At 38.5% G+C, this 27,392-nt stretch overlaps 1 protein-coding gene across 4 annotated transcripts in view; it reads left to right on the plus strand.

Annotated features, from left to right (window-relative positions):
* KCNA4 (potassium voltage-gated channel subfamily A member 4) overlaps positions 1-27,268 on the plus strand; it is a 30,408-nt gene extending 3,140 nt beyond the window's left edge. For 2 of the 4 annotated variants that reach the window (XM_072619273.1, XM_072619272.1), the window contains exon 2: positions 824-27,268. In XM_072619273.1, the coding sequence (XP_072475374.1) occupies positions 1,583-3,565 (1,983 nt within the window). In that variant the 5' untranslated portion in view covers positions 824-1,582 and the 3' untranslated portion in view covers positions 3,566-27,268. The remainder of the gene's footprint in view (positions 1-823) is intronic. The other 2 variants (XR_011969271.1, XM_072619271.1) reach the window with 2 other exon arrangements.
* The last annotated feature ends 124 nt before the right edge of the window (positions 27,269-27,392 follow it).

Here is a 27,392-nt window from a genome sequence, read left to right on the forward strand (position 1 = left end):
TAGGATATCAGAAGCATAGCATAGTCAGGCCACTCCTGGGATGGAATAATTTTGAAGCCTTAAATTATGGAATGATAGGTGTTGGGTGAGGGAGGAACTTATTTAAGACCTGGAAAAGACCATAAGAATGTTGTAAAAAAAAAAAAAAGATGAAAGAAATAGGGAGCGGCAGAAACACCCCTGAAAAGTGGCCAAGGATCAGTAATGAGAGTGTAGAATCAGCACTGGATAGATCATCCGAAGATCTGGATTCTCCTCATAGCTCTTCCCCTACTCAGACAACTGACCTTTAACAAGGGCCATTCCCTGTGATCCTCAGTTTCCTCATCTATAAATAAGACCCGGGAGATCTTGAAGGACCCTCCTAGTGCTCACATCCTTCTGTGATTCTCTTATTTGGTGAAAGCAAAGGCTTGGGTTGAGAATCATATGGAGGCTGAGTAAAGAGAAGAACAGACTAAAAGATGCAAAGAAAACAGACTGAGTAATGGGGTAATTGGGTCAGGAAACAGACTAAAGTGGGATTAAGACAAAAAACAAATGAGAAGAGAGTGAGGGAACACACTGGAACACACTTTTAGCAAATGAGTGGCTTTTGACTTTGTCCATTTGAGGCTGTTTTCTTTCACTGAGGCCACTTAGGATGAGAACTTGGGACCTTGGAAATCCAGGGAGCAGCCATTAGAGGACCATTTAGGACCAATAGTGGACCATTCACATGGAGGTCCAAAACAAAGTTGGTAGTTGATATTTTTATTAGGAAAATGACAGTTTTTCCTCTTCTCCTCCCCCACCCCACCCTGTTTTTTCTTCTCCTCTTCAGGTCAAGTACAACTTCTACATGGTCTTAGCCAAAGAGTGACTCATCTCCACCTCCGTGTCTTCTATGGAGACCTCAGAGTTGAGTCTGACATTGCAGTGGCCTCTTGTACTCTCTGTTGCTCCTAAAGTCTTTACCTCTGCCCATCCTTTGCTCCTGGGCTTGAGACATTGTTGATGGACTGATGTGTAGGGGACTTCAGAGTCCTTCTTGCTGAGTTTGAGAAATAATGGCAGGACCTACATCACAACACCTGATGTGGGTTAAATCCTCCTCACCTGAAGGCAGATGTTAAAACTAAAGATACATTGTTTTTTAATTTGAGTTTGATAGACCAAGTTCTGGACAATTTTCATGGCAGGAGGAGAGAATGCATTTTCCAGGTGCCATTACTAGCTGGCTAATGCTTACTTTTTCTGAACCTCAGGACTTCCTCACAGACTGGCTCCCAAACCATTTCTGTGTTTGGAGTTCAAAGGCATAAAGGCAATGCTTGGGGAAAATCCATCTTTATTGACCTAGACGTGCTGCTACTGGATCCTACACAACCAAGGTCAGTGGTACAATGTGGAACCCATGAGAGGCAAGAGGATAGGGAGCACCTAGGGTGGAAAATGCAAAGTTGGACTGGAGTTACCTTTGTTCTTCCAAAAAATTCACCTAAGCATTCAGAGCTTGCCCTGATTTGGTGAGGACAGGAACAATCCATTTCCTTCCCATCCTTCTCCTCCTAGGGTCAACCCTCGCAGAAAAACCAGCACCATGGAGGTTGCGATGGTAAGTGCCGAGAGCTCGGGCTGCAACAGTCACATGCCCTATGGATATGCTGCTCAGGCCCGGGCACGGGAGAGGGAGCGGCTGGCCCACTCCAGGGCCGCTGCGGCAGCCGCAGTGGCAGCAGCCACGGCCGCGGTGGAGGGCAGCGGGGGCTCGGGAGGAGGCAGCGGCTCGCATCACCACCACCAGGCCCGTGGAGCCTGCTCTTCGCACGACCCCCAGGGCAGCCGGAGCAGCAGAAGACGACGGCGGCAGCAGCGGGCATCGGAGAAGAAAAAAATCCATCACCGGCAGAGCAGCTTCTCTCACTGCTCAGACCTCATGCCCAGCGGCTCAGAAGAAAAAATCCTGAGGGAATTGAGTGAGGACGAGGAGGAGGAAGAGGAGGAGGAGGAAGAGGAAGAAGACGGGAGGTTTTATTATAGTGAGGATGACCACGGGGATGAATGCTCTTACACAGACCTGCTGCCTCAGGATGACGGGGGTGGGGGTGGCGGTGGCTACAGTTCTGTGCGCTACAGTGACTGCTGCGAGAGGGTGGTTATCAATGTGTCTGGCCTCCGCTTTGAGACCCAGATGAAGACCCTTGCTCAGTTTCCAGAGACCCTACTGGGCGATCCTGAGAAAAGGACTCAGTATTTTGACCCTTTACGCAATGAGTACTTTTTTGATCGGAACCGGCCCAGTTTTGATGCCATCTTATATTATTACCAGTCAGGGGGGCGTCTGAAGAGGCCAGTCAATGTCCCCTTTGATATTTTCACTGAGGAGGTGAAGTTCTATCAGCTAGGAGAAGAGGCCCTCCTCAAATTTCGTGAAGATGAAGGCTTTGTGAGGGAGGAAGAAGACAAAGCATTGCCAGAAAATGAGTTCAAGAAGCAGATCTGGCTACTCTTTGAGTACCCGGAGAGCTCCAGCCCAGCTCGGGGCATCGCCATCGTCTCTGTCCTGGTCATTTTGATCTCCATTGTCATCTTCTGCCTGGAGACTCTGCCAGAGTTTCGCGATGAGAAGGAGACGACCATGGCCATGAATGCTGGTGGGCGGGGCCTGATGCCCAATGACACCATGTCTCTTCACCTGGAGAACTCTGGACACACAATCTTCAATGACCCCTTTTTCATCGTGGAGACAGTCTGCATCATCTGGTTCTCCTTTGAGTTCGTGGTCCGCTGCTTTGCCTGCCCGAGCCAAGCCCTTTTCTTCAAGAACATCATGAACATCATTGACATAGTTTCCATTTTGCCTTACTTCATCACCCTGGGCACCGACCTGGCCCAGCAGCAAGGGGGTGGCAACGGTCAACAGCAGCAGGCCATGTCCTTTGCCATCCTAAGGATCATTCGCCTGGTCCGGGTTTTCCGGATCTTCAAGCTTTCCAGACACTCCAAGGGCCTTCAGATCCTGGGCCATACCCTCAGGGCCAGCATGCGGGAACTGGGCCTTCTTATCTTTTTCCTCTTCATTGGGGTCATCCTGTTCTCCAGTGCTGTGTACTTTGCCGAAGCAGATGAGCCTACTACGCATTTCCAAAGCATCCCAGATGCCTTTTGGTGGGCTGTGGTGACCATGACAACTGTGGGCTATGGGGACATGAAGCCCATCACGGTGGGGGGCAAGATAGTGGGGTCCCTATGTGCCATTGCAGGTGTGTTAACCATTGCTTTGCCCGTGCCAGTGATTGTTTCCAACTTTAACTATTTCTACCATAGAGAGACTGAGAATGAGGAGCAAACGCAGCTGACCCAGAATGCTGTCAGCTGCCCATATCTCCCCTCTAACTTGCTGAAGAAATTCCGGAGCTCAACTTCTTCTTCCTTTGGGGACAAGTCTGAGTATCTGGAGATGGAAGAAGGAGTTAAGGAATCTCTTTGTGCAAAAGAGGAAAAATGTCAGGGGAAGGGGGACGACAGTGAATCGGATAAAAAAAACTGCACCAACGCCAAGACTGTGGAGACTGACGTGTGATGCTCTCCCCCTTCCAAAGTTTCCAAATCTATTTATGCATAGGGAGTGCAGTGAAGAAATTGAAATATGCAAATGAGTCTAATGCATACAGTAGTACACCATTTATTGGTTAAATGAGACCTAATTATAACTAAACTTGTATTACATATCAAGCAGAAGATATACCTTGTAGAGGGGGTTGGGGCTACCTGAAAGCAAATCAATCTTTATATTTTTATTCGAATGTGAGAGTTTTGCACATCAGTTGGAAGAGATGATAAAAAAGCCAACATCATTTGACAGGGAGTGTGTGTGTGTGTGTGTGTGTGTGTGTGTGTGTGTGCGCATGTGTGTGCTTGTGTGCATGTGTGTGTGATGTCAACATTGCTAGTAATTACTTAATGATAGCAGAAAAAAGTTGGCATTGGAAGTATTTACTATGTAAGAATGAATATAGTCAAATGGTCATTTACCAATGCTTTCATTGAATCTCTCAGAAATCATTGGATTCCATAGTGGTTGTTTTTCCAAAAATTTGTATGAATTGCTGTGTAGACTTAAGGAAGTAAATTGAATAACAGAATAGAGGCCATGGTTTTATCCTGGATTTATCAGAGTTTATTTTTAACTGGAAATTAACTTTAAAAAAAACAGGCTGTATGGGCCCACAGAAATCAATTATTTTTATTATTAATTTTGGAAAGGTATCAGTAGCAAGTGTTGACAAAAATCCCAGAGGACATGAAATTGAAGGAAATGTATCAAGGTTGGGACCATAAAATAAAGGGACTGGAATGCTTTTTTTTTTTTTTTTTTTTTTTGCACTACTTTTATGCTGGAGATTGATCGAACGAGACTTCAAACTGTGAATGTTTACCAATGTTACAGTTCAATGACAATCATTGGAAGAATGATTTCTGGGTCTTATTTGATTGTTCTCCATTTTCCTTTGTGTGAGACTGTTAGCCACACAGATAACAGTTGATTTCATCCTCTTAAAAGTATAAATAACTGTGATCTGGAAAAGGAATTGTGAAGTAAAAACTCGCAATCAAGCCTTTTGAAATTGGTCTGTTACAGTGATGCTTTTGAAAACTAGACTATTTTAAATATGCTTCTTTAAAAAAAGCTTCTCTACAAAAATCTTCTTTAAGCTTAGTATAATCTAACTAAAGAGAATAATGCCCTACTAAAATTCTTAAATGAGTGAAAGGTCCATCAACTGCAATTGATGGATCTTAAGACCTGACTAATAAATGGACTACGTAAATATTACATTTCTTCCATAAGTACAGAGAGAACGCAACATAATGCAGTGGAAAGACTGTGGGATTTGGTGTTGGGGTGGCTAGATTTGAATCCTGCCCTGGCACTTCCCTGTGTGACCAGGGGCAAATCTCTTCTTCTCTTAGTTTTCTAAAATGAGGGGGTTGGACAAGAAAATCGACCTCTATTTTCTTTCTCCCTCTCTATATCTATGAGTGCAGGCCATAATGGCATTCCTTTCATTCATCCATTAAAGGAATTTACGAACCTAGAGTTTATTCTCACTCAGTCACTCTGCTAGCTCCTCACCTTTTCCTACCCCAAGGGAAGCCCCTTTCCATTACATTCAGAATTTTACATCCCAGTAAAATAAAAATGAACAGAAATATTGCTAGGCTACCCTGTGTTGAGATAATATTATTCCTAGCATTAGAATTAATTTATCAATGCCGATCTGCACATGGCTAGGTGCCATTGACATAGAGTCACCTAGGTGTAATAGATAGAGTGGTTGGAAGAATTGAGTTTGAATCTTGCCTCAGACGCTCATTAGCTTAATGTCCTTGGATGAATCACATACCTTTTCATAGCCTCAGTTTCCTCATCTGTGAAATGGGTATAATAATAGCATGTACCTCACAGGATTGTCATGAGGATCAAACGAAATAATGTAGACTAAATACCTGAAAACCTTAAAGTCCTATATTAGTGTTAATTACTATTATTGTTGTGTTAGTAGTCATAATTAAGAGTAAGCTGCCCAATGCCATCCTCCCTTTCGGTTTAAAGGATTACTAAAGTATAAATTAGAAAAGTTAGGGGGAATAATAAGAGGCATAAAGAATTCATGGTTCTTTTCTAACCCTTCACATCCCCCCTCCCCTTTTTATTTTTGCGTATAGAGATGCTCAGTCTTAGGCTCCATGTAGCCTGTGCTTGTCCAGGGTCATCTACTAAATGGGAACTTTAAGAATATAGGTAATTTGGAATGCAGCCAGATAGAAATTCATTGTAAATGCTGTTGGACACTGTTTAAATGGACTGCCCAAAAGGTTCCAACTGGAAAGTAAAGGGTCAAGCCAGTGGAGAAGCCTAATTGGTCTGGTAGATCATGGGACTAAAACTCCATTGTTTCTTCTTGCAATGTTGCTGAGTGGTGTTAAGCTAGTAGCGGAGAAGGCAAGAACCAGGACTTGTGGGTAACTAATGTGTCAATAGGCAGTTGTGTGGCTCATTCTTCAGTAAAATAAGACTATCTGTCTTACCTGCCTAACTGAGTTGATGGGAGGGTCTTGTGAGGAAGTGCTTTGGGAAGCATTGAATGCCTCCTCAAATGCCAGGGATTATCCTGCTTAGCTTTTCTCATCCCTGGCATCTCAATGTGATTGTGGGGATTAATAACTCCTGGGCCACATCTCACTTTGTGAAATACCCCGGTAATTTCTCCATATACTCTCTGTTCCTTAAAGAAAGCTGGCTGTATACTGACCCAAGATATAGTTTACTGATGAGCTGTCACTGGAATTTCTTCTGAGGAGAATTCTAAGAGTGCCGGAGATTGTAAAAAGAGGACCCTGAAGAAATGCCTTGGTAGGGAAGGCACTATCCATTCTGAGTTCCCACCAATTTGGGTCAGATTGTCTCCAAAAATTTTCCTGGTTCTCCTACAAAAGGTAATTCCTGAGCATTCTGTTCCAGCAGCGACTCATCCCCCATGTTTTGAATGGCAAACAATAGCCCAGAACTGTGGTGTTTCTTTTCACCTATGTGTTATGTTTTTTTCTAGAGGGCAAGAGAGTCTATTCTGGACCTCTGAATTGACTGTCATTAGGGTACCACTAAATTAAAAATGGTCTGAGTTATTAGATGTGTTCCTCTTGAGTCTTAAGCTTAACATATTCTAGGTACTTAATGAGTACATGTTGTTAGATTGGTGACAAAGGGGGCAAGAAAGAATTCCACTGTCAATAGTATCCCTGTTGAGGCTGCCATTGTGCAGAAAGTACTCAAAGATCTGGGGTTGAGTCATGACAGACACTTACTAGCTGTATATTTGTGGCCAAGACACTGCCCCTCTGAGCATCAGTTTCCCCATCCATGAAATGGGAATAAAGGCACTTGTCCTGAGCAAAGTTAAGATGATATCTCACACTTCGATGTGGCTTTAAAGATTTGCAAAGCACTTTTTATAATAATAGCTAACACGTACATAGCACTTTAAGGCTGAATAAGCACTTTATATTACTATCTAATTTGTTCTTCACCACAACCCCTTTTGAAATGGGTTCTATTGTTATCCTGCTTTACAAATGAGAAAACTGAGGTTCAGAGAAGTCAGGTCACTGCCAAAAGTCGTATACCAAGGCAAGTGTCAGAGACAAGGTTTGAACTCAGGTCTTCCTGAGTTCCTACCAAAGGTGACTGAGACTGTGTGTGGCATGGATGGGGCTTGAATCTCAGTCTTCTAGGTTCCCTGTCCATTAAGCCACTCAATCTCTCAATTCCTTGAGTGTCATGATAACAAGCACAATAGCTGATGTTTATATAACATTTTAAGGTTTGCAAAATGCTCTCTGTATGTTATCTTATTTGATCCTCACAATAACCATATATGGTACTATTATGCCATTTTACAGATGAAGAAGTTGAGAACTTGAGTGACTGACCCAGGGTCACACACATAGACTAGGGGACATCCTGTGACGTCTCTTATCACTAAAAATGGAAGCAGCCATATTTAGTAATTGGGTCAGAGGAGGCAGGGATTAAAACATTCCTTTTGGTCACTGTAAAAATCACTACAACAGAAAGGCATTATTGTGTAGTGAAAAGATCACTACACTGGGAAGACAGGAGAGCAGTGGCAGCTCAGGTGAAGTTAATCACTAGCCGTGTGACCTTCTCTGGACCTTATGTGTAAATTGAAGAGATTGGACAAGAAGATCTCTAAAATTCCTTACAGTCTGGTACCTTGAGCAAATTAGGCATTTAGCAAATAAATGTTTGTTAGCAAATAAATGTTGTTTTTCCCTTTTGAGTCTCACCACTCCCTTAATGCCCATGATATCATGCATGAAGTTTCACAGAAAAAAAAAAATTAAAACCCAACTACCACATGGCAAAACAGGACTCAACGACAGGTCTTTTCACCTCCCCAAATGTAGCATCCTGCCATTGATCAATAACCATTCAATTCAGTCAATCTAGATGAACTGTCTGTTGAGCTGGTCACAGAAAGGGAATGGAATGAGTCACAGTCTTGGGGCTGGAAAAAACCTCAGTGGTTATTTAGTCCAACTCCTTCATTTTACAGATGAAGCCTTTATTTTACAGATGAACTGAGGCCCAGAGGAAGTGAAATGACTTGCCCAAATAGAGGGTGTTGGGATGTTTTTAAAATTTCCCAACGTTGGAGTATTGGAATTTGATTTTTGTAGTTGGACAATTACAGTACCACTGGCAATAACTTTTTATGATAATATACTTTAAGATTTTCCAAGCACTTTCCTCACAGTCATCCTGAGATATCGGAAGTACAAATATCCTTATTCTAGTAAAGAGTAAGCTTCCTGAGGGATGAGACTATCTGGGGACTTGGGTGGAATTAGGAATTGTCTTTGTATCCTCTTAACATAGAGCCTTGTATAAGTAGACTCGTTTAATTGGAGTGGATTCGATCTCCATTTTTGAAATGAGGAAACTAAGGTTGAATTGGTTAAGATGTAACCAGCTGGTAGTCTCACAGTTAATGAATGTTTGACATGGGATTTAAATGGAGGCTCAGTAACTCCCTGGTCATCTTTTTTTTTACTCTACCTGGCCTGTTGCTTTATAAATGACCTTTTATATCTTGCTATTATCCTAGGATCATAGATTTAGGCCTGGAAAGGATCTCAGAGGCAATCAAGACCCACCCACCCATTTTACAGACAAGGAAGAGGAAGGAAACCAAGGCCCAGGGAGGTAAAGTCAATTTAGCAAAATCATAGGTAGTAAATATTTGAGGCAGAATTTGAAGCCAGGTCCTCTCAGTATTTCTGCTCTCAGAGATCTCAGTGATCTCTGATCTCCGTATCACTGCTCCTTTCCCATTCAGTTGTGGACTTACGTACTTAAGAACTCAAGTACAAGGGAGTGAAAGAGTCAAAGGACTCCTTCCATTGTTGGTTCACACATTAAAAGAGATGACTGATTTTGATCTTCTAGGTATGAGTATGTTTCTAAGGTCAATGGATAACTGGTAGACCTTCTGAGGAGAGAATGCAGTTAATGAATACATTCACGTCTTTACTTTTATTTTACGGAAATGGTGACAGCTGGTAAGTGAACCAGAGGATTTCTTTTCTTGATGTAGTAAAGCCTAGTCTGGAGACACCACATTCTCAACTCTCTTTTGTATATGGACACTAGCATTATTTTGGCAAAATGCATTCAACCTCCTCATTGGAGCCCTTTAAACAGAAATGTCAATTGTCATACCCAAGACTTTTCCTTAAATTTATGTTTGTGGAGAGGTCAGACTTGAATGAAAGAATGGCTGAGAAAAATAGATGCCAAAGGGAGCCTTATTTCACTGGCCTTTTTGTTGGAGGCAACTTTTTAGGTTGAGGAAGTTCTTTTTTTTAAAATAAAATACCCTGGATTTGTGAATAGCAGCTTGTCTTCCAGAAGAATCTGAAATGTTTGCATAGCATCTTTGTTTTTGTAGGGTCTGGAGGGTTGCCCCTTTCCTCAGTGGAGTGGGGGTTGCACTTCCATTTACACTTTTTACAAGAGAGCATATGGTGTGTGTGTTCTGTGCCCACTGCAGAGTGTAATCTCCCTCTTTTATATTTTTTTATATTGATACAGTTTGTAATGAATACAGGGGGCCATCAGGGCAAGAGGGCCTGCAACAGGGGATTTACCAGACATAAATGGCCTTGTGAGTAAAGAATACTTCAAGGGACACTTGGTGGAGACAAAAGGTACCTTTTGGTTTTCCTGCCAAAAAAGAAACATCTGCTTGCGTTAGAAAGGAGGGTTGGTTTTGGACCACCTTAACCTTGGCAGGTTAAATGACAAATTCTATCTTCTGGTTCAGGATCTGATAAAAATGAAATAGGGACAGTTGGACAGAGATCGCATTGTGCTGGAGAGGAAAGAAGACCTTTCCAATAAATGGGAATACTTATGTTTAACTGTGAATTGAGTCTAAGGGCCATGAACACTATTCCCTTAAAGGCAATGACTATATTTCTAAATAAATATACCAGACGCTATGGGCAAGGCAACATCTTGTATTTGAAATGTGTGGCATAGGGTTTGGAGTCAGAACATTTGAGTTCAAATCCCGGTTCCTTCATGTATTACTTACTTGTGTGATCTTGGGCTAATCACTTAATTTCTCTTGGGTCTCAGTTTCCTCATCTGTGAAGTGAGGGAATTGGACTCAGAGACCTGATAGGTCTCTTTTATCTCTTAATCCATGATTCTAAATCTCTCCAGATTGTGTTAGATACTACAGAAGAGTTGAATTTGGAGTATAAAAATTCCAGTATTAATACTTGTGAAGTGAAATTTGACCAAAAGTATTCAATTATCATCGATGATATGAAGCTTTTGTGTCTTCTTGGAAAAATCTTTATCTGGGTGTAAAGACTGCCATGAAGTTTAATTAAATAGATCTGAGTTTTTGCTTTCGTAGGTTTATTTCAGAAGAGCTATTGGAACCCAGATTAAGTGACTCCCCTTCAGAAGGTTTTTATTAACCAGGCTATGAACAGAGTCAATTCTCTCATGTGTTTTGTATGGTTAGATTTTAATTCTAGATTGTGTTCCTTCCTTTCCTGTGTCTCTCTTACCCTCCACCAACACTTCTCCCTAGGCCATTTCTGGGTCATGTCTTTCCATTGTCTAGTCAGTTCAGATAGTGAAAATTAATTTAAAAACAAATCACCCCCCAGAAATTATTTAAAGCAAAAATGAATGCCTTCTTGGTATCAAATCCATAGATAGGGTATGTAGGGCTCATTAATATTGTGGTTTCTTTCTATAAACTTGAATGGTTAAGTGTTTATTATATGACCAAAGGGAGAAAAAAATGAGACCTTTTAAAAAAGAAAATGAGAATGATCATTTTCAGTGAAAATGTTTGAAATGGAATACCACTTAGGAAAATGGTTTTAATAACAATTTTATGACTGCCTGATAAATGTTAAAAATTATTTCTGCTAATGGAATGTTTTTAAAAAAATGTTTTTTTTTAGTATCTGGAGTCTGGTGCACCTGCATCTGTGTCATTATTATATTTGCTGATTCTGAAATCTACTATGAGTTTGGTCTGGGATCATGTGTACAAACAGCTCATCTGAATTGACTGGACAGAATGGTCCATTTTAGTAAATGGCAGTACAGTGTGGTTGAAGGCATACTAGTTTGGGGCCAGAAGGACTGTGTTTGAATCCAGATCTGCTGCTTGGTGGCTAAGCTTTAGTTTCTTCTGCAAATTCTTCCCAGTTCCTTTTTGGTCTTAATTTTTTATACTGAAAAAGCCACTTCCAGCGTCAGTGTTTCATATTCTAAGGTCCTTTCCAGTTTTGACATTCTATGTTCTTAAGTCCCTCAGAGCTTTAAAATCCAGTGCTCCAGATTTTAAGGAAATTCCTTCTGCTTCTAGCATTTTATTCTGTGGTCTTTGCTGCTCTATCATTGAGATGTATAGTCTAAGATTCCTTTCACTTCTAATAACGTGTAATCTAGGGCTCCTTTCTGATCTGACATTCTAAGCTCTAACTCCCTTTCTAGGTATGACATTGATCCTGTGTTCTAAATTTCTATAAGGTCCTTTACAGTTTTTATAATCTATGTTTTGTGGTTCTTTTTAAACTTAACATTCTATTTTTCATGATCTAAGGTTGGGGGAGGCGGTGATGTGCAGCCTCAAAATCTCGTTTGACCCTCTAGGTCATTAAGTTCAGTCCTTTGACTGAATCTAGTCTTCACAAAACAATTCCCCCTAATAAAAGAATTTGTTCTGTAAAACTTGGACTCAGTCAAAAGACCTAGGACCTAGAAGGCCACATGTGGCCTCTGGCCACAGGTTCCCCACCTCTAGTCTAAGGCTTCTTTTACCTCTAACAATGGAAATTTTAGGCAATTGCCTGTTCAATTGTATTCAAGTGGTCAAATTAGCTTTAAAAGTAGGCACAGTTACAAAATGGTGGGCATTCTGTTGATTCATTCCCCTTTGCCTCCTTCTTACTTCAGTCTCTTCCTTCACCATCTATTGCAAGACAGCACTTGCTCATAAATTAATCTGACCATAGACTTGTCATGTATATAATGCCCGTCTCCCTTCTGTCTCTCATAGCAGCCCTTTTTTTTAATTTTTAAATTTGTTTTTTTCAATAAACACAAATCTATTCTCCCCACATCCCCCAAAAGGAAAAAGAGAACTCTTGTTACAAATATACATAGTTAAAAAAAATCTTGCATTGGTCTTGTCTAAAAACGTTTCCATCTGCATCTTGCGTCCAACATTTTTCTATAAGGAGGTGAGCAGGTGGCATGTTTCCTCATCAGTCTTCTGGAATCATGGTCATTGGCTACATTGGTCCAAGTGGTTAAGTCTTTTGTCTTTACAATGTTGTTATTGTGTAAATTGTTCTCCTGGTTCGGCTCCTTCCCTATGCATCAACTCATATGAACCTTCCCAGGTTTCTCTGAAACCTTCCCCTTTATGATTATTTCTTTTAGTAATAGTGCTGCATTTGATTCATTTCCATCTTTTGCTCAAATTCTTTGCAAATCTTTTAACATTTAACTTATTATTTATTGATTTTTAACCTTTATTTCTTTTTAAATTTTGAGTTTCAAAATCTTTTCCTCCTTCTTCTCCCTCCCATGTCCACTAAGAAGACAACCAGTATGATGTCAGTTATACATGTGAAATCATGCAAAACATATTTCCATATTAGCTATATTTCAAAAAAGTCAGAAAATTAAACAATGAGAGTAAATTATACTTCAATTTGCATTCATAGTCCATCAGTTCTTTCCTTGAAGGTGGATAGCATTTTTTCATCATGAGTCCTTTGGAATTATTTTGGATCATTGTGTTGTGTAGAGTAGCCAAGTCTTTCACAGACGATCATCATTACAACATTGCTGTTACTATGTACAATGATCTCCCGGTTCTCACTGTTTTCCTTCAATTCATATAGGTCTTGTCATGTTTTTCTGAAACTATCCCCCCATAATTTCTTATACTACAGTAGTACTCTGTTAAAACCACATACCACAACTTGTTCAGCCATTCTCTAATTGATGAGTATCTCCTAGATTTCTAATTCTTTACTGCCGCAAAAAGAGATGATCTCTTTGGGATACAGACCTAGCAGTGGTATTGCTGGGTTAAAGGGTATGCATAGTTTTATAGCCCTTTGGGTGCAGTTCCAAATTGTTCTTTAGCATAGTTGAACCAGTTCACTACTCTACCAGTAGGACATTAGTGTACCTATTTTTCCCTCATCTCCTCCAGCATTAGTCATTTCCGATAGGTGCTACCTCAGAGTTGTTCTAATTTACCTTTATCTAGTCAATAGTGATTTAGAGCATTTTTCATATGACTATAGATAGCATCAATTTCTTCTTCTGAGAGCTGTCTGTTTATGTCCCTTGACTATTTATCAGTTGGGAAATGAATCTTATTTTTATAAATTTGACTCAGTTCTATACTCAGAATATATTTAAGACATGAATCCTTTATCAGAGAAACTTGCTGTAATTTTTTTGGATATTATTTCATGTTTATGGTACCTTTTAGAATAATGTAGTTTCCCTGATTATCTCTTTTTGTTAGGTCTATTTTTGCTTTTGCTTTGTCTGAGATCATGATTGCTTGCTCTACCATTTTTACTTAGGCTGAAGCATATTGGATTCTGTTCCAGCCCTTTATTTTAACTCTATGTGCAACTTTCTGTTTCAAGTGTGTCTCTTGTAAACAACTTATTGTTGAATTCTGATGTATTCTGCTATCTGCCTCTGTTTTATGAGTGGGCTTATTCCATTAACATTCATAGTTAGCATTAATGTGAATTTTCCTCCATCCAATTTTTTCTGTTTCTTCTATTTTCTCTCTTTTTATCTTGCCCCTCCTCAAGAGTCTATTTAGTTTCTGATAACTGCCTCCCTTAATTGTCCCTTTTATCATCCCTCTACCACTCCCTTATAGCCTTCTCCTGTTATTTTCCTATTAGGTAAGTTACATTTCTTATACACACAATTTAGTGTAAGACAGTGGATGAGCAACATGTTGGAGTAGAAATATGTTGGCTCTGAAGCATTTAGAGACATATTTTCAATGCTGGAGTGAAATTTCATGCATGGCTTTCTTGCATGGGGGAATAGAAAAATTCATTTTTTCATTCATTCAATTGTTCTGGCCCAAGTACCTGTGGCAAGATTTGAGTTCATCTCTTTAAAATTCCTCTGGGACTGCTACATAAAGGACCATGTTACCAAGGTGAGTTGGTTTTTATACCTAATAGGGAGGGAAGAATATTAGTTTCATTTACTTAAATGCCATACATCTTTTCCCCCTCTGATGGGAAAAGTGAGGCTGTTATAAAATGTTATTTGGGCAACTACATGATTTTTAAACTTTATTTAAAATTTGATCTGACTGATTTGTACAATTCTCTTGGCTATAATATAGGATATGTGGTACAGTTACTAGGTTGTAGAAGGCAAAATATCTAGTTTATACTTACTAGAAATAAATTTGCCTAAAAATACTATGTTTTTGCATGACAACAACTCTGTTGACTTGCTGTGACTTCCTCATTGTTTTAAGTTTTCTTGTGGCGTGCATGAGGTCTCTCATTATGGCTATTTTTGATCTCTCTAATATCTTTTATATATTTAAGTCAACTTACAGCTTAAAGAGCTTGAGCAACCCCAAATACCTTTACATCCTCAGTCAGTCTCATTTCAGGGGCTTCAACGATAGGAAGTTATGTGTTACCATCACTCTTCTCTCTCTTTCTAAATGGAAATGATGGCATGACTTGCAGTTGACTTTGATTTGAGTGAGGGAGGGCTGTGCAAGGTCACCAACCTCACTTTCTCCTCAAGAGCCATCTCCCTGATGTCATGGTCCTCTTCGAAAATGAAGGACAGATACAATAATAACCTTGTAAATGGATCTTGCTCCGACATGCCTAACATGGTGATTTTGTTTTGTGCCAGTTAAATTTTTGTTCTCTTTCTGTATAACTGGTTGTGTTGATAATACCAAGAATAAGTCTATTTTTCCCTCTGTCAAGGGATGAGTATTATGATTCAAAAGAGAATTTTATTTGCCACTGGGAAAAGTAGGAAATAATTAATGGTGCTCCCCCTGGACTGAAATCTATAAGTGGGGGAGGAGGGGTGGCATCTCCTGGGATTTCAGTTGGCTTTACTAATTGGTGTCACTCCTGAGAGTGCTGTTGAAGGCAGTGTTGCTGGTGAGCATGGTGTAGTCAGCTATGGCATTGATGGGAAATTAATGAATCAACTACAAGTTATAAACTCTCTTGTGAGCTGTAGGGCTTCATCCACTTATTCACTAAAGATAGAAAATAGTTTTGTGAGAAGGCATTGTAATGTGGTATCAAGAACATTGAAGTTAGGGTCAGATGGCCTGGATTCAAATCCCAGCTCTACTGTTTACTACCTGCATGATTTGGGTTAAGTTACTTACAATTTTTCTGTGCTTCATTTTCTTCATATGAAAAATGAGGCTGGATTAGGTGACTTCTGAGGTGCCTTCCAGTTTTAAATCTGGGATTGGAATATGAACAAGGAGGTATTTATTTTGAGTGTATTCACTCTCAAAAAATAGTCATCAAGGTCTTCAAATTTCATGGAGAAATTGAATTATTTGTCTCTTCTTGACGTTTGGAAATGAAAACTTTCATTTCTAAAAACTCAAGCAAAAGTCTTGGTAAACAAATAGTTTTACTTTGCCAATGGGTGATAGTCAAAGTTGCTTTACTGAGGAGGAGAGGTAGATGTAAATTAAAGATTAGTTTTAAGATTAACCAGCAGGAGTACATATGTACCCTTTTGTCAGAAATATGGAGCAGGGCTGTTAGCAGTTAGGGTCTTTCTCTGGGTTCCCAAAGGTATTGTGGTGTAACTAGGTCTTGTTAATCTTTCCAGATCAATTCTTCTTAGTGAGGAGCAACCTGCTCAGTTTTTAGTGGTTGATCAACCCGTTAACTAAGTTTAGAAGGTATCATTAATTCCATCAGTCAATAAATATTTATTAAGCCTTTCTATGTCTGAGGCAGTTCAGCTAGATGGTGTAGTGGATAGAGTGATGGAGTTGGAGTCAAGAAGACTCATCTTCGTGAGTTCAGATCTGGCCTCAGACACTTACTGGCTGTGTGGGCAAGTTACTTAATCCTTTTTGCCTCAGTTTCCTCATCTGTAAAATGAGCTAGAGAAGGAAATGGCAAAGCACTTCAATATCTTTGCCAAGAAAACCTCACATGGGTTCATGAAGAATGGGATATAACTGAACACCAACAACATGTCCTAGTCACCGTACTAAGTACTGAGTATATACAAAGACCTTGAGGTCTGAGGAAGGAACATCTCTTTAGGAATTACCATTTTCTAATTTAGTTTCTTCAAGCAAGGGACCATGCCTATTCAAGGAGACCTAATGGACCATTTTCATTGAAATTGACAAGCTAGTTCACAGTTGATTTTTCTCCGAAGAATCGATCAATTATTGGTCTGAAAATTAATCGTAAGATCATTCAGTTAGAACTAAAAGGGACCTTAGAGATCACTGAGCTGAATACCCCTTTTTTTTTACAGATGAGAAAACTGAGGCACAGAACCTTTAAAGGACTTTTTTCCTTGCAAGTCCTAGTTTGCAAATGTTAAAAACTCTTAACTATTGCTAAGATGTTTAGCCCCATAGGTGATGTAGGGGATAAGCACCTTTAACTACAAATAAAGAAATTCTTTTAGCCTTTAAGAGTATCATATTTCTCAGAGCTGACCATTTCTTCCCAGCATAATATGACACTTTTCAGCCTTGAGTATGAGAAAACCAAGAGAGAATTTGTAAAACTACAGGGCAGGCCTGACACTGAGTCCCCTGAATGGCAGAGCTGAATGATGCACTTCTGCTCAGTATCAGTGGCATGCAATTCTTAGAGGAACAGAAAATAGAACAAAATCCCAGAAACATAATTAGAATGGTGTGTTGATGTCATCTGCTCCTTGATGATTTGTCTGAAGCTTGGGCTGCTCCTCTCCCTTGCTGAGAAGAGGTGTCATTACAATAGAGCATCTCTTTATTTTAGCAGGTTCCAAGGCAGTGTGAAATGCAGCTGAGAAGGGATCAGCTTGGATTGATAAGAAGGTAGCAGTACAATCTGAGATGTGAAGCACCTTTTGACACTAGGCTATTTTTACACATTCAGAAAGCTGTATGTAAACCTTTGGGTGGAGGACAATCTCTTCAGGAATTACCATTTTCTAAATCAGTCCTTTTCTCCCTCCAGGGGAATGGGGTTTATTCTTTTCTATTATAGCATCAGGGATTGACCTAGCATTAGGATAATAAAATTATCTGCATCTACCAAGCTGGTATGTTAGAAGCATATTTACTCATTCCTGGACATTTTCTGAGTGCATGTGTGTCCCTCCCGACCCCAGGGACTCAAATATGGCATCCTTAAGGACTGAGAAAGTTTGTTTATTGCCTTGATGTTCCCCAGTGCCTATCACAGTGCCTGGACTAAAGCAAATACGTAATGAGTGCTTCTTGAATTGGATTGGGTGGAAACACTGTCAGCGAGTAGAAAATGACCTTTTGTGAGTAATTTTTCCTCTATTTTAGTTACAAAATAGTGTAGCTTGGATGAGCTATTTGCCAGATGGGGATTTGAAAGGCTTTTGTGTAAAAGGAACAAAAAAAAAAAAGTGATTTCACCTTTAGTAAGATTTTGGGTGGAAAAATCAGAGGAGGCGAATTCTAGCTTTAGTCTAGATCCGAAATGAGGAGTTACAATATTGATGCTTCAAGTAATGCCCCGCCCCCAACCTGGCCAATGAAATTCTCTCCTCTAGGGCTTTAATGTGTTCTGGGAGTTGGCCAAGGGGCCCCAGAGGGAGCCCTACAACTTTTTCATCGTTCTCCCCTGTGTCAAAGGAAGTCTAGCGAGGAGGATGCATTTTTCTTCTCCTTTACTTCCCATGATACAAATTTTATTATTTCTCATAATTTGTCTGTCATTTTGGTCTTGATCCTTAGCTAATCCTGAAGTAGGCATTCATTTCAAAATATGTACAAACCCCATGTTCTTGTTGCAGAGTATTTTTCAATTATATACTTTTAATCCTTATTCAATGCCTAATTAGAAGATCTCATATTATCCCCTCATTGCAATTCCCAGAGGGAGAAGACAAGTTAACATACTCTTGTCCATTTCATGTTTCCTTTCCAAAACTGGCCAAAAGAGATGAAGCTGACATTTCCATCTAAATTTTGCATTTACGATATGCCCTTACATAAATATGCCATTTTTCTCATATGACAATAGCCCAGTGAGGTGATATCATTTTAGTTGAGGCTAACAATTGAGACCAAAGGCCAGAGGAGGGAGTCTGATTCACAATCTTTGAAATCACTTGAGAATGTTACATAGAACTGGAGGGTCTTCTCATTTCAATCAGAAAGAATATGTGTAGTGTGTTTTTTTTTTACATTTTAAATTAGATTTTATGGATATATTTTTATACTGCTTACCTTTCCATCTGTATACCTTTCTTCCCCCTGCTGCAGAGCCATGCCTTATTATTTTTTCTTTGTTTTTTTTTGATGTAATGTTGTCATTGCTGTTTTTTTTAACAAGTCATGCCTTGTAACAAAATTTGTTTACTTTTGAAAGAGGAAGAAGTGAAAAAAAATCGGAAGAACCATTCAACGCATCAACAAACTGAAGGTTCTATGCAGCGTTCCACACCCACGGACCCCCACTCAGTGTTTTCATAACAGACAATTCTTAGCAGTACTTGATGCGCTCCTTTTGTTTCATGGCCATACCATAGAAGATCAAAGTCAGAAAAAGTGCCCTAGGATTGTTATCTTGGGGGTCTCCCATCTACGACTTGGGGAAGTTTCTGTCTCATCTTTTGCCCAATGTGTTATTGCAGGCAAATATTCACCAAGTACTTCAGCTTCTTCATGCAATACATGTATTCCATTGGTGGCTATATTGTGTGGGGGGAGGGGATCTTTAACTAGTGGGGCAGTGGCTAGTGTGGGAACTAACAGGGGACTGGGATGCTGCTACAGACCTGGCAGAAGTAGCAGCCATCCTGGTTATCACTGATGCTATTTTTGTTTCATTTTCCTATTATCCACAGGAGTGGGAGATCAGAACAGAAATACACACTTCATAGTGTGGCCTGTCCTTAAAAAGATGCAGAAAATAAAATACATAGGATTAAAAAGGAAACCAAAGGTTAGTGAAAATCAAGACGTACTTTTCTTTGTTTCATCCAAGTTCAGAAACCTCCTGAAATCTCTACATGAAACACTTCTTTGGGTTCTAGGGTAAGGATTCTTATTCTAAGCTTTCTTGTATGCTTTCATGGTAGAAGACAGCTTTGGGAGAAGGTAGCATGATGTAATACAAGAGCGTTGGAGGTGGAGTCAAAGAACCTGAATTAAAGTCGAGTCCTTCAATAACCTTGGGCAAGTTAATTTTGCTTCCTGGGCCTCAGTTTCCTCATCTGAAAAATCAGGGGGTTAGATGGTCTTTTCTTGTTGTGAGGTTATAGTTTTGTTGCCACTTGGCCAAACAGGTGTGGGTAATCAGTCTCCTGCATTGGACTTTGGGAACCCAAGCTCAATCTTTTTGGATCACAAGGTTTGGTAGGAGCATAAGAGCTGAAACCATAGTCAACATTTGTATAGATTTAAAGTTCATCCTTACAGTCTTTAAGAGATGATTTAGATCATTTCCAGAAACATTTGTATATTTGGTTTTGAACCCAATTTTTCACTCTCATTTCATCTGTACAGGGAGGGAATTCAGAAATTCCTCTCCCCTACAAGTTTACAGTTTATTTTTTGTTTGTCTTATTCTAGTCCATGGTTTGGAAAAATCCAATGGATTGGCTCTCACTAGTTTATAAATCAAGTCAGATCAGTGAAAGAATCACCTACAATGAAGGACAAGAATGGATTCTGCTCTGTTGTCCTATTCACATTTTGTCAGTTTACTGTTGAGCACCTGGTCACTTGAAACATCTGGATGGTTGGGTCAGATTTTCTAGTTTGTTTCCAGATGTTTTTTGTGATTGTACAGATGCAAATCTCAGTGCAGAACAAGATGGAGCTTTAATAGAAGCCTGGCATGGGCATAAACATTATGACAAATTCTAAAATGCCCCCTTGCAAATGAATTATCAAGGATATACACTGAATATGATGCTAACTTGTTTTGAAAAAAGCCACGAATGGTGGATAGCTTGCTGGACATCAAGTCAGGTTCAAATTTTACAGCTGACATTAAGTAATAGAGACCCCGGGCAAATTTTCTCCCGGCCTAAATTTCCTCATCTGTAAAATGGAGACAAAATCTCGTGATATTGTTGTTAAAGTCATGTTGAGTGTGTTGTGTAGAATGCAAAAGAAATGGATTTGAAGGCAGAGAATTTGAGGTCAAGCACTAGGTATGCCATTTACTACCTCATGACCTTGTGCAAGTCACCCAACACCTCTGGGTCTCAGTTTCTACATCTGTCAAATGAGCAGTTTGGATTCTAAGGTCCATGCCAGCTCTAAATTTAAGATATTTTAAACTGACATATCATATTTAAAGATTTATGAAATACTTTGCAATGTTTAAAGTGCTGTAGAAAGGTCAGTTATTATGATGCATGTAAGTTTCTTTATAAGCCTTAAAGTACTACATGTCACTTGTTATTATTAGATGCAACATGACAACACCTGAGCTTTCTTTCCATTTGCTGCTAGCCAAAGAGACTGAGAACTTTATAGTCCTTTCACTCACCAGCAAGTCTATATTTAGTTTTGTCCTTTGGTAACTTCAACCCTGACTACAGGAGGGTTGAAATTCAAGGTCAGTAAGATTTTTTTTAAATGGCAATTTATAATTTTTATAGATGCTTCCTTGTAAAATGCAGTCTCCAATTCCATTTGGGTCCTGCTTATAAGTAACCAACCTAAGATCAATGTGTGAATAAAATGGGTGGATGGGACCTTTGTGCTGCATTAATCAAATACTTAACAAGTCTTTATTTAGCACTTGCTACGGGGCCATAATAGTGTACAGGAAGCCTGGTCTATTATTAAATATTTATAAGTGTCTTCTATGTGCTAGGCATTGTGCTGGGTGAAGGAAATAGAAAGACAAAATAATGAAACAGGCCGTGCTCTCAAGAAGCTTATTTTCTATTGGGGGGAGACAACATATTCGCAGAGAAGTATATATAATCTTCATGTAAAATAAAGTAACTTGAAACTACATCCATATAATCTCTCTCTTTCTCCTCTTTCTTCTCTCTTTATCTTTCTCTTTCCTTTCATGCTTAAATACCCCCTCGATGTAGGATATATATCTGTGAGTATATATGTGTATGTATATACATATGTATATAATATATACACATGATATAAATGTGTATGTAATATGTACACATATAATATACACACATATTACGTATGTATATGCTCAAGAGCCTCTCCATACAAGATATATGTATATACACATCTATCAAATTTACATGCTTAAAAGACTCTGCATACAGGATATACAGATTTATAACCATATATCCTATGTGGAAAGGCTTTGAACATGGGAGTTACAGTTTGCAAGAATATTGTCGATTATTCTTATTTTTGGAATATAATGCTCAGTGGAATGATCTCTCTGAAAAATATCTGTGTGATTTCAACTTCTTCTTGGAGAGGCCAAACTCTTATGTTACTGATATTTTCAGGAATATCCCAAGAATATCTATGGGGAATTCCCTCCACCAACTCAGATGGTATGTGTGTCTGTGACTTAAAAGATAAGTCCTTGGAGTTTCCTGAGGCATGCAGAGGCTAGTAGATGATTCATCAAGGCTTAATCAACAAGTCGATAAGTATTAAATGCCTACTGTGCACAGAATGCTGTGCTTGACTTGACAAAGAATGAAGCTCTCCCTGCTTGTTTACATTATATAGAAATTCACACAGTACATGTCAGAGGCAGAATTAGAACTCAAATCTCCCTTTCTCAGAGTTTTGAACTCTATCCACTATACCATGCCGACTCTCTTACTGGCATTGAATTTTTGTAAATTCTGTCTTGTGGTTCATAATGTACTCCATTCTCTTATGGATTTTGTGCAAACTCTATAGTAAGTGGGACCAAATTGTCAGATTGTTTATGAACTCTGAATATGAAATAATAGTCCCCCAAATAACCAAGATCTCATAGATGCTGGAGTTGATTAAGAATGCCATTTATGTTAAAACATACACACACACACACAAACAAACAATGTGTGTGTTTCTACATTTATGTTTCTATATTTTTATGGCATGCTAGTCAATTATAACGTATGATATATAAAGATAGAGATGAAACATTTTTAGCTAGACACATCTGAATATTTGGATTTAGAATAATAATTATACACCAACCCTTTTAAGACTGATACCTAGTGAATTTGCTTCACTAAAGTTAAAATGATGGTAGCTAACCCCTACTCTGTATGTCCAGGTGAATTTCATCTGTGAAGGAATAAGTTCAGGAAATATTTATATTGTATTGTAAATCACCAATTTTGCCTGAAGACATCATGTGTGAAAGTTCCTTAGGGTCATGTTTTCATGTCATTTTTTTCTTTCTTAATTTATGTTTTTCCTCTCCTGAATATAAGTATAAATTGTTTTGAGTGCTAGAGTTTGGAATCCAGTATTTATGAAAGTTTTCTTGGATGTATTATTTCAGGATCTTGGGGTCTAGTATTGGAAGGAAATTTAAAAAGATCATCTAATTTGACAATAACCTCAAGTTTTAGGTGAGAAAACAAAGAAAAAAAATGATGTTTCCAAGATCATATAGGTTAAATAAGTTGCAGATCTATGATTCAAATTCAGACTTTCTGATTCCAAATTAAGAGATCAAGTCATTACACCACATGACTTCTTGCCTAGGGTACCAGATCACCCTAATATTAAGATGACAGGCTGTATTGTGTAATTGATGTGTTGGACTTGCTGTCAGGTCTTGCTTCTTACACTTAGCAACTTGAGGACCGTGGGCAAATCAGTTTATCTCCCCGAGTCTGTTTCCTTGTCTGCAAAATGGCCACCATAGCAGTATCTCCCTTACAAGGTAGCTATGAGGGTCAGATGAGATTAATTCACATAAAGCTGTTTGTAGACCTTAAAACTCAATATAAATGTTGATGATAACAACAATGGTGATTGTGATGATGACAAATATACTAGCTATTGGAAACATTTTCATTTATCCTACTCTTTGGATTGAATTATTATATCTCCATAATGTTGAAACAACCAGCTTATCCAGTGAGAACATCTGTCAGGGTTATTTCTTAACCTCACACAGAGAAAAGACTGAATGAATGGCTGACTGAAATATTTTATACCTTTCAAAAGATACTTTTTGGGTGGCCATAGGTAATCTACCTCATTTGGGTGGATCCAATCTGCATGATGTGTTAGGAGTTCTAATCTGCATGTGGTGTTAGCTTGAGTAAATGAGAGAAAAAAACTTCTCTTTTTGGTTTAATAGAATTCAGAATTATCATGCAAGATTGTTTTGGGAAATCATAGATATGCCCTCACTTTATGCTAGAAGCATGTGCTCTTGGCAGTGTGTCACTGGGGTTTTAATATGTTCCTGCTGTCCTTACACAATTATTGATGTCTTAGACCATTGTTTGGCCAGAATGCCTCCTTGTATATATAAAATTCAAGTGGAAATGTGATCTTAGTACAGTCACATGGTCATGAAGAAGTCTGACTCACATTACGTCTATGTATGTCAATATATTTGTATTTTGACTTTTCATTGAACAATAGTAGAATGGTTTGTGCAAAACTCTTGAAGAAGGTAGGATTGAGCAATGGAAAAAGCTCTCAGGACCTGAGTTTGAATCCTAGCTTTACCATTTTGGGAACTTGAGCAAGTCTCTAAGCCTCTGTTTTCTCATCTGCTAAATCCCTGAGTTAGATTAAAGGACCCTTTCAACTCCAGATTTTATCCCATGAATCTGTGTTAATGAATTTCATGTTGAGTTCTAAGGTCTCTTCTAGTTCTAACTGTATTGTCTAGTCAACCTCTTCTGTTCTGAATCATACATTAAGTTCTAAGATCCTTTCTGTAGCTGTATTATCTACTAGACATTTGTTTCTGTTAATGAATCATACATTGAGTTTTAAGTTCTCTTCTTGCTTTGGGTCTAGCTTTCTTGTCCAGTGAACCTTTGTTTCTGTTAATGAATCTAATCTAAATAGTTTTCCTTCCTGGTACTTGAGGCAGAGTGCTGCCCTTGGATGAATACAGCTTTCAAATGATTATGTATATCCATCTGTCTAGGGGAAGCATGTAAGTTTCCTTCTAGCAGATGCTACTCTACAGCTTTAATGAAGATGCATTTCTCTGTGACCGTCTCTAAACTGGCAAAGCCAAATGAAGTTGGGGCAATTATATGGCTAATTTTGACCATGCACAAAAGCATTTGAGGAAAAATCCAGGCATTTGTGCAATGGGTATTAAGAGTATGAGGGACTGAATCCTCCAGATAGACAGCTTGAGTTGGTCCAATTACATAGAATCTTTTATAGAAGTGCCTCAATTTCTCTCTGCAAAGAGTTTTTTTCTTTTTTAACATTTGAAATATAAGTTGAGTGTTCATAAAGTTTTGTGCCATCTCTTATTGACCTTATTCTCTGTAACTTTTGGTGGGAGTGGGGAAACAAGTAGAACATAGAACTAGGACACCTCTTAGAGAAAGTTAAATGTTTGCTTTTTTATCTTTCATGTTTCATCTTGTATAGTTCAGCCTCAACCTTTCAGCTCTCCTGGAAGCCCTCCTCCATCATCTATAATCGAGGCTATGTCTACAAAGGATCAAGATCACTAGTGGGTTCAGTGGGGAAAAAAACCCCAACAAAATGTGTCAGACTGACTGCTGGGCACCCTGAAGCCTGAGCTCAAATTTTGCCTGCATGAGTACTCTACGATCAAATCCTTCCTGAGTCATTACGTAAATGTTTTGGGTTTCTGATTGCTTCATAGTCTTTTAGGAAAATCTCCTTAATTGTCGGACCAGTATTTCATGAGATTTTCAATTTTCATTTTTAACCACCTGGAACTATTCATTATATCTACAAAGTGTGACATTTCTTCCATTCCATGCAAAGGAAACTATTATTTATCTGATTTATGAGCCCAAGACATCATTTTTTTTCTCTCTATAATTTTTCGGCAAAGTTATTTGCAAACTTTCAAGATGTATAATTTAGTCTAAATTTAACTGGAATTACATTGCTACTACCTAGTTAAAAATTGACTTTAGGTAAAATGCTGAGTCATTCATTATCACAGTATGAAAGGAAGAGGAAAGGACTCGGAATGAATGCTCCAGATTTTTATCCTTACTGCAAATTAGAGATGGAAGGACAAGTAGTTATTTACCATCGTCAGTTCTGAAAGATATTGAAAGGGTTCTGTGTCAGCAGCATTCAGCCATGGTCTTCAAGACTCTGTTAATGGAAGCCAAGTACGTTTTTTTTTACTCTAATAGAATTTCCTCTATAGCTAACAAAAGAAGTATAATGTCAGAAAATAGAAATTAGATTGCATAGATCTAGTTTCTTTGATTGTTAACAAATTCAAATTGTATAAATGCTTTTCCCTTTCTTGGTTACTATATTATACAATAGAGCTGAGTATGTTATGTATGGGTTTTCCCAGAATAGAGTCTGACATTTTTAGTCTAAATGACACAGAAATGGGTGTAAATGGTTACACAGTAATAGGTCCCTTTCACCTGAATGTATTTCATTTGACCTCAATATAATTTGGCTTTGATGTTTATGTATTTTTCAAGCCAAATAGATGGCTTTTCTGGCAACGAGCAATGATTAATTGCTTCAGCTAATGACATTAAAGGCAGTCGATGAAACTCTTACACTGAAAGTGAGATTTTTATTTTTTCGAGGAGGGAGATCTAGAGCTGTCATTTCATTGGTTTAGGGAATTTCTAAGTATGTAAATTTCTTCCATGCAATGCAGGTTGGTAGTTCATCTGTCACTTACCATCATAGTGAGAAGGTGACAATGTACAGAAGCAAGAAGACCAGATTAAGAGTCAGAATATCTAACTTCAAATACCTGCCCTGCTACCTACTACTGGTGTGAACTTGTGTCACTGGTGTGACCTTGGGCAAATCATTTTAGCCTTTATGGGACCAAATTCCTCATTTGTAAAGTGAAGGAGGTGCACTGGATATTCTTTAGATCCCTTTTAGTTCTAAATCTAGCAAAAGACATTCATAGACTGCATGATGTACAAAGAGCTGGCTTTAGCATCAAGAAGACCTGAGTTCAAGTCCTACCTCTGACATATACTTTCCACGTGACCCTGGGCAAGACATTTAAACTCTCCCTTTGCCCAGAGATTCTTTACATCTGGACCTTGTAGAGTAGCTACAAATATGTGTCATCAAAGCACACACACGCACACACACACAGAGAAATACACAGTGTCCCAAAAGTCTTAGCACAGTTTTAATAACTTTAGAAATTTAAATGTGAGGAACTTACAAAAGAAATCATTTGAAAGTTTAATTACTTAAGTTTCCTTTACACTTGTGTATTTTTTTTGTGACATTGAATAATACATTTTAAATTCAAATTTAATTTTCTGGATGACACATTTTCAGAACAATGGATCAATAGAGGATATGCTCTTGCTTGGCCACTTTGGTCACCTGATCTATCTCCATTAGCCTTTCTCTTGTGGGGTCACATCAAAACTGTATTCTATGAGTCACAATCTCATTGTTTAGATGATCTTAATGATAGGATTATAGATTTAGTCCTTTCAGGACTTAGCAACACTTGATGAACATTTTTATAATCTCAAAAATCAATTAAAGCAGTGCATAATAAGAGATAAATTTTCAATGTAGTTGAAATTTAATAAGAAAAAGTTTCAGTATATTAAAATGTTAAATAATTAACCCTTCTGATGTTATCTTTTAAAAAGTTTGTGGCATTTATAATTTTGAAGATAAAAACTTAAAATTGTATATTAAGCCTTGTGGGATTGATTGTATATGTGTTAATATTTAAATATATACATATATTTTGTATTATATGTATACATGTTTATTATATATTCATACAAACCCATATTGTTCCATATTCAGATCTGTATTTTTTTCAAATTTATTATAGCCTGATAATGTAATCTATACTCAGAGATCATTGTAACCCTACTTGCTAGAGTGAAATTGGCTTAGTTGAATCCCATC

The sequence above is a fragment of the Notamacropus eugenii genome, chromosome 6 (genome assembly GCF_028372415.1).
Source record: "Notamacropus eugenii isolate mMacEug1 chromosome 6, mMacEug1.pri_v2, whole genome shotgun sequence".
NCBI lineage: Eukaryota > Metazoa > Chordata > Mammalia > Diprotodontia > Macropodidae > Notamacropus > Notamacropus eugenii.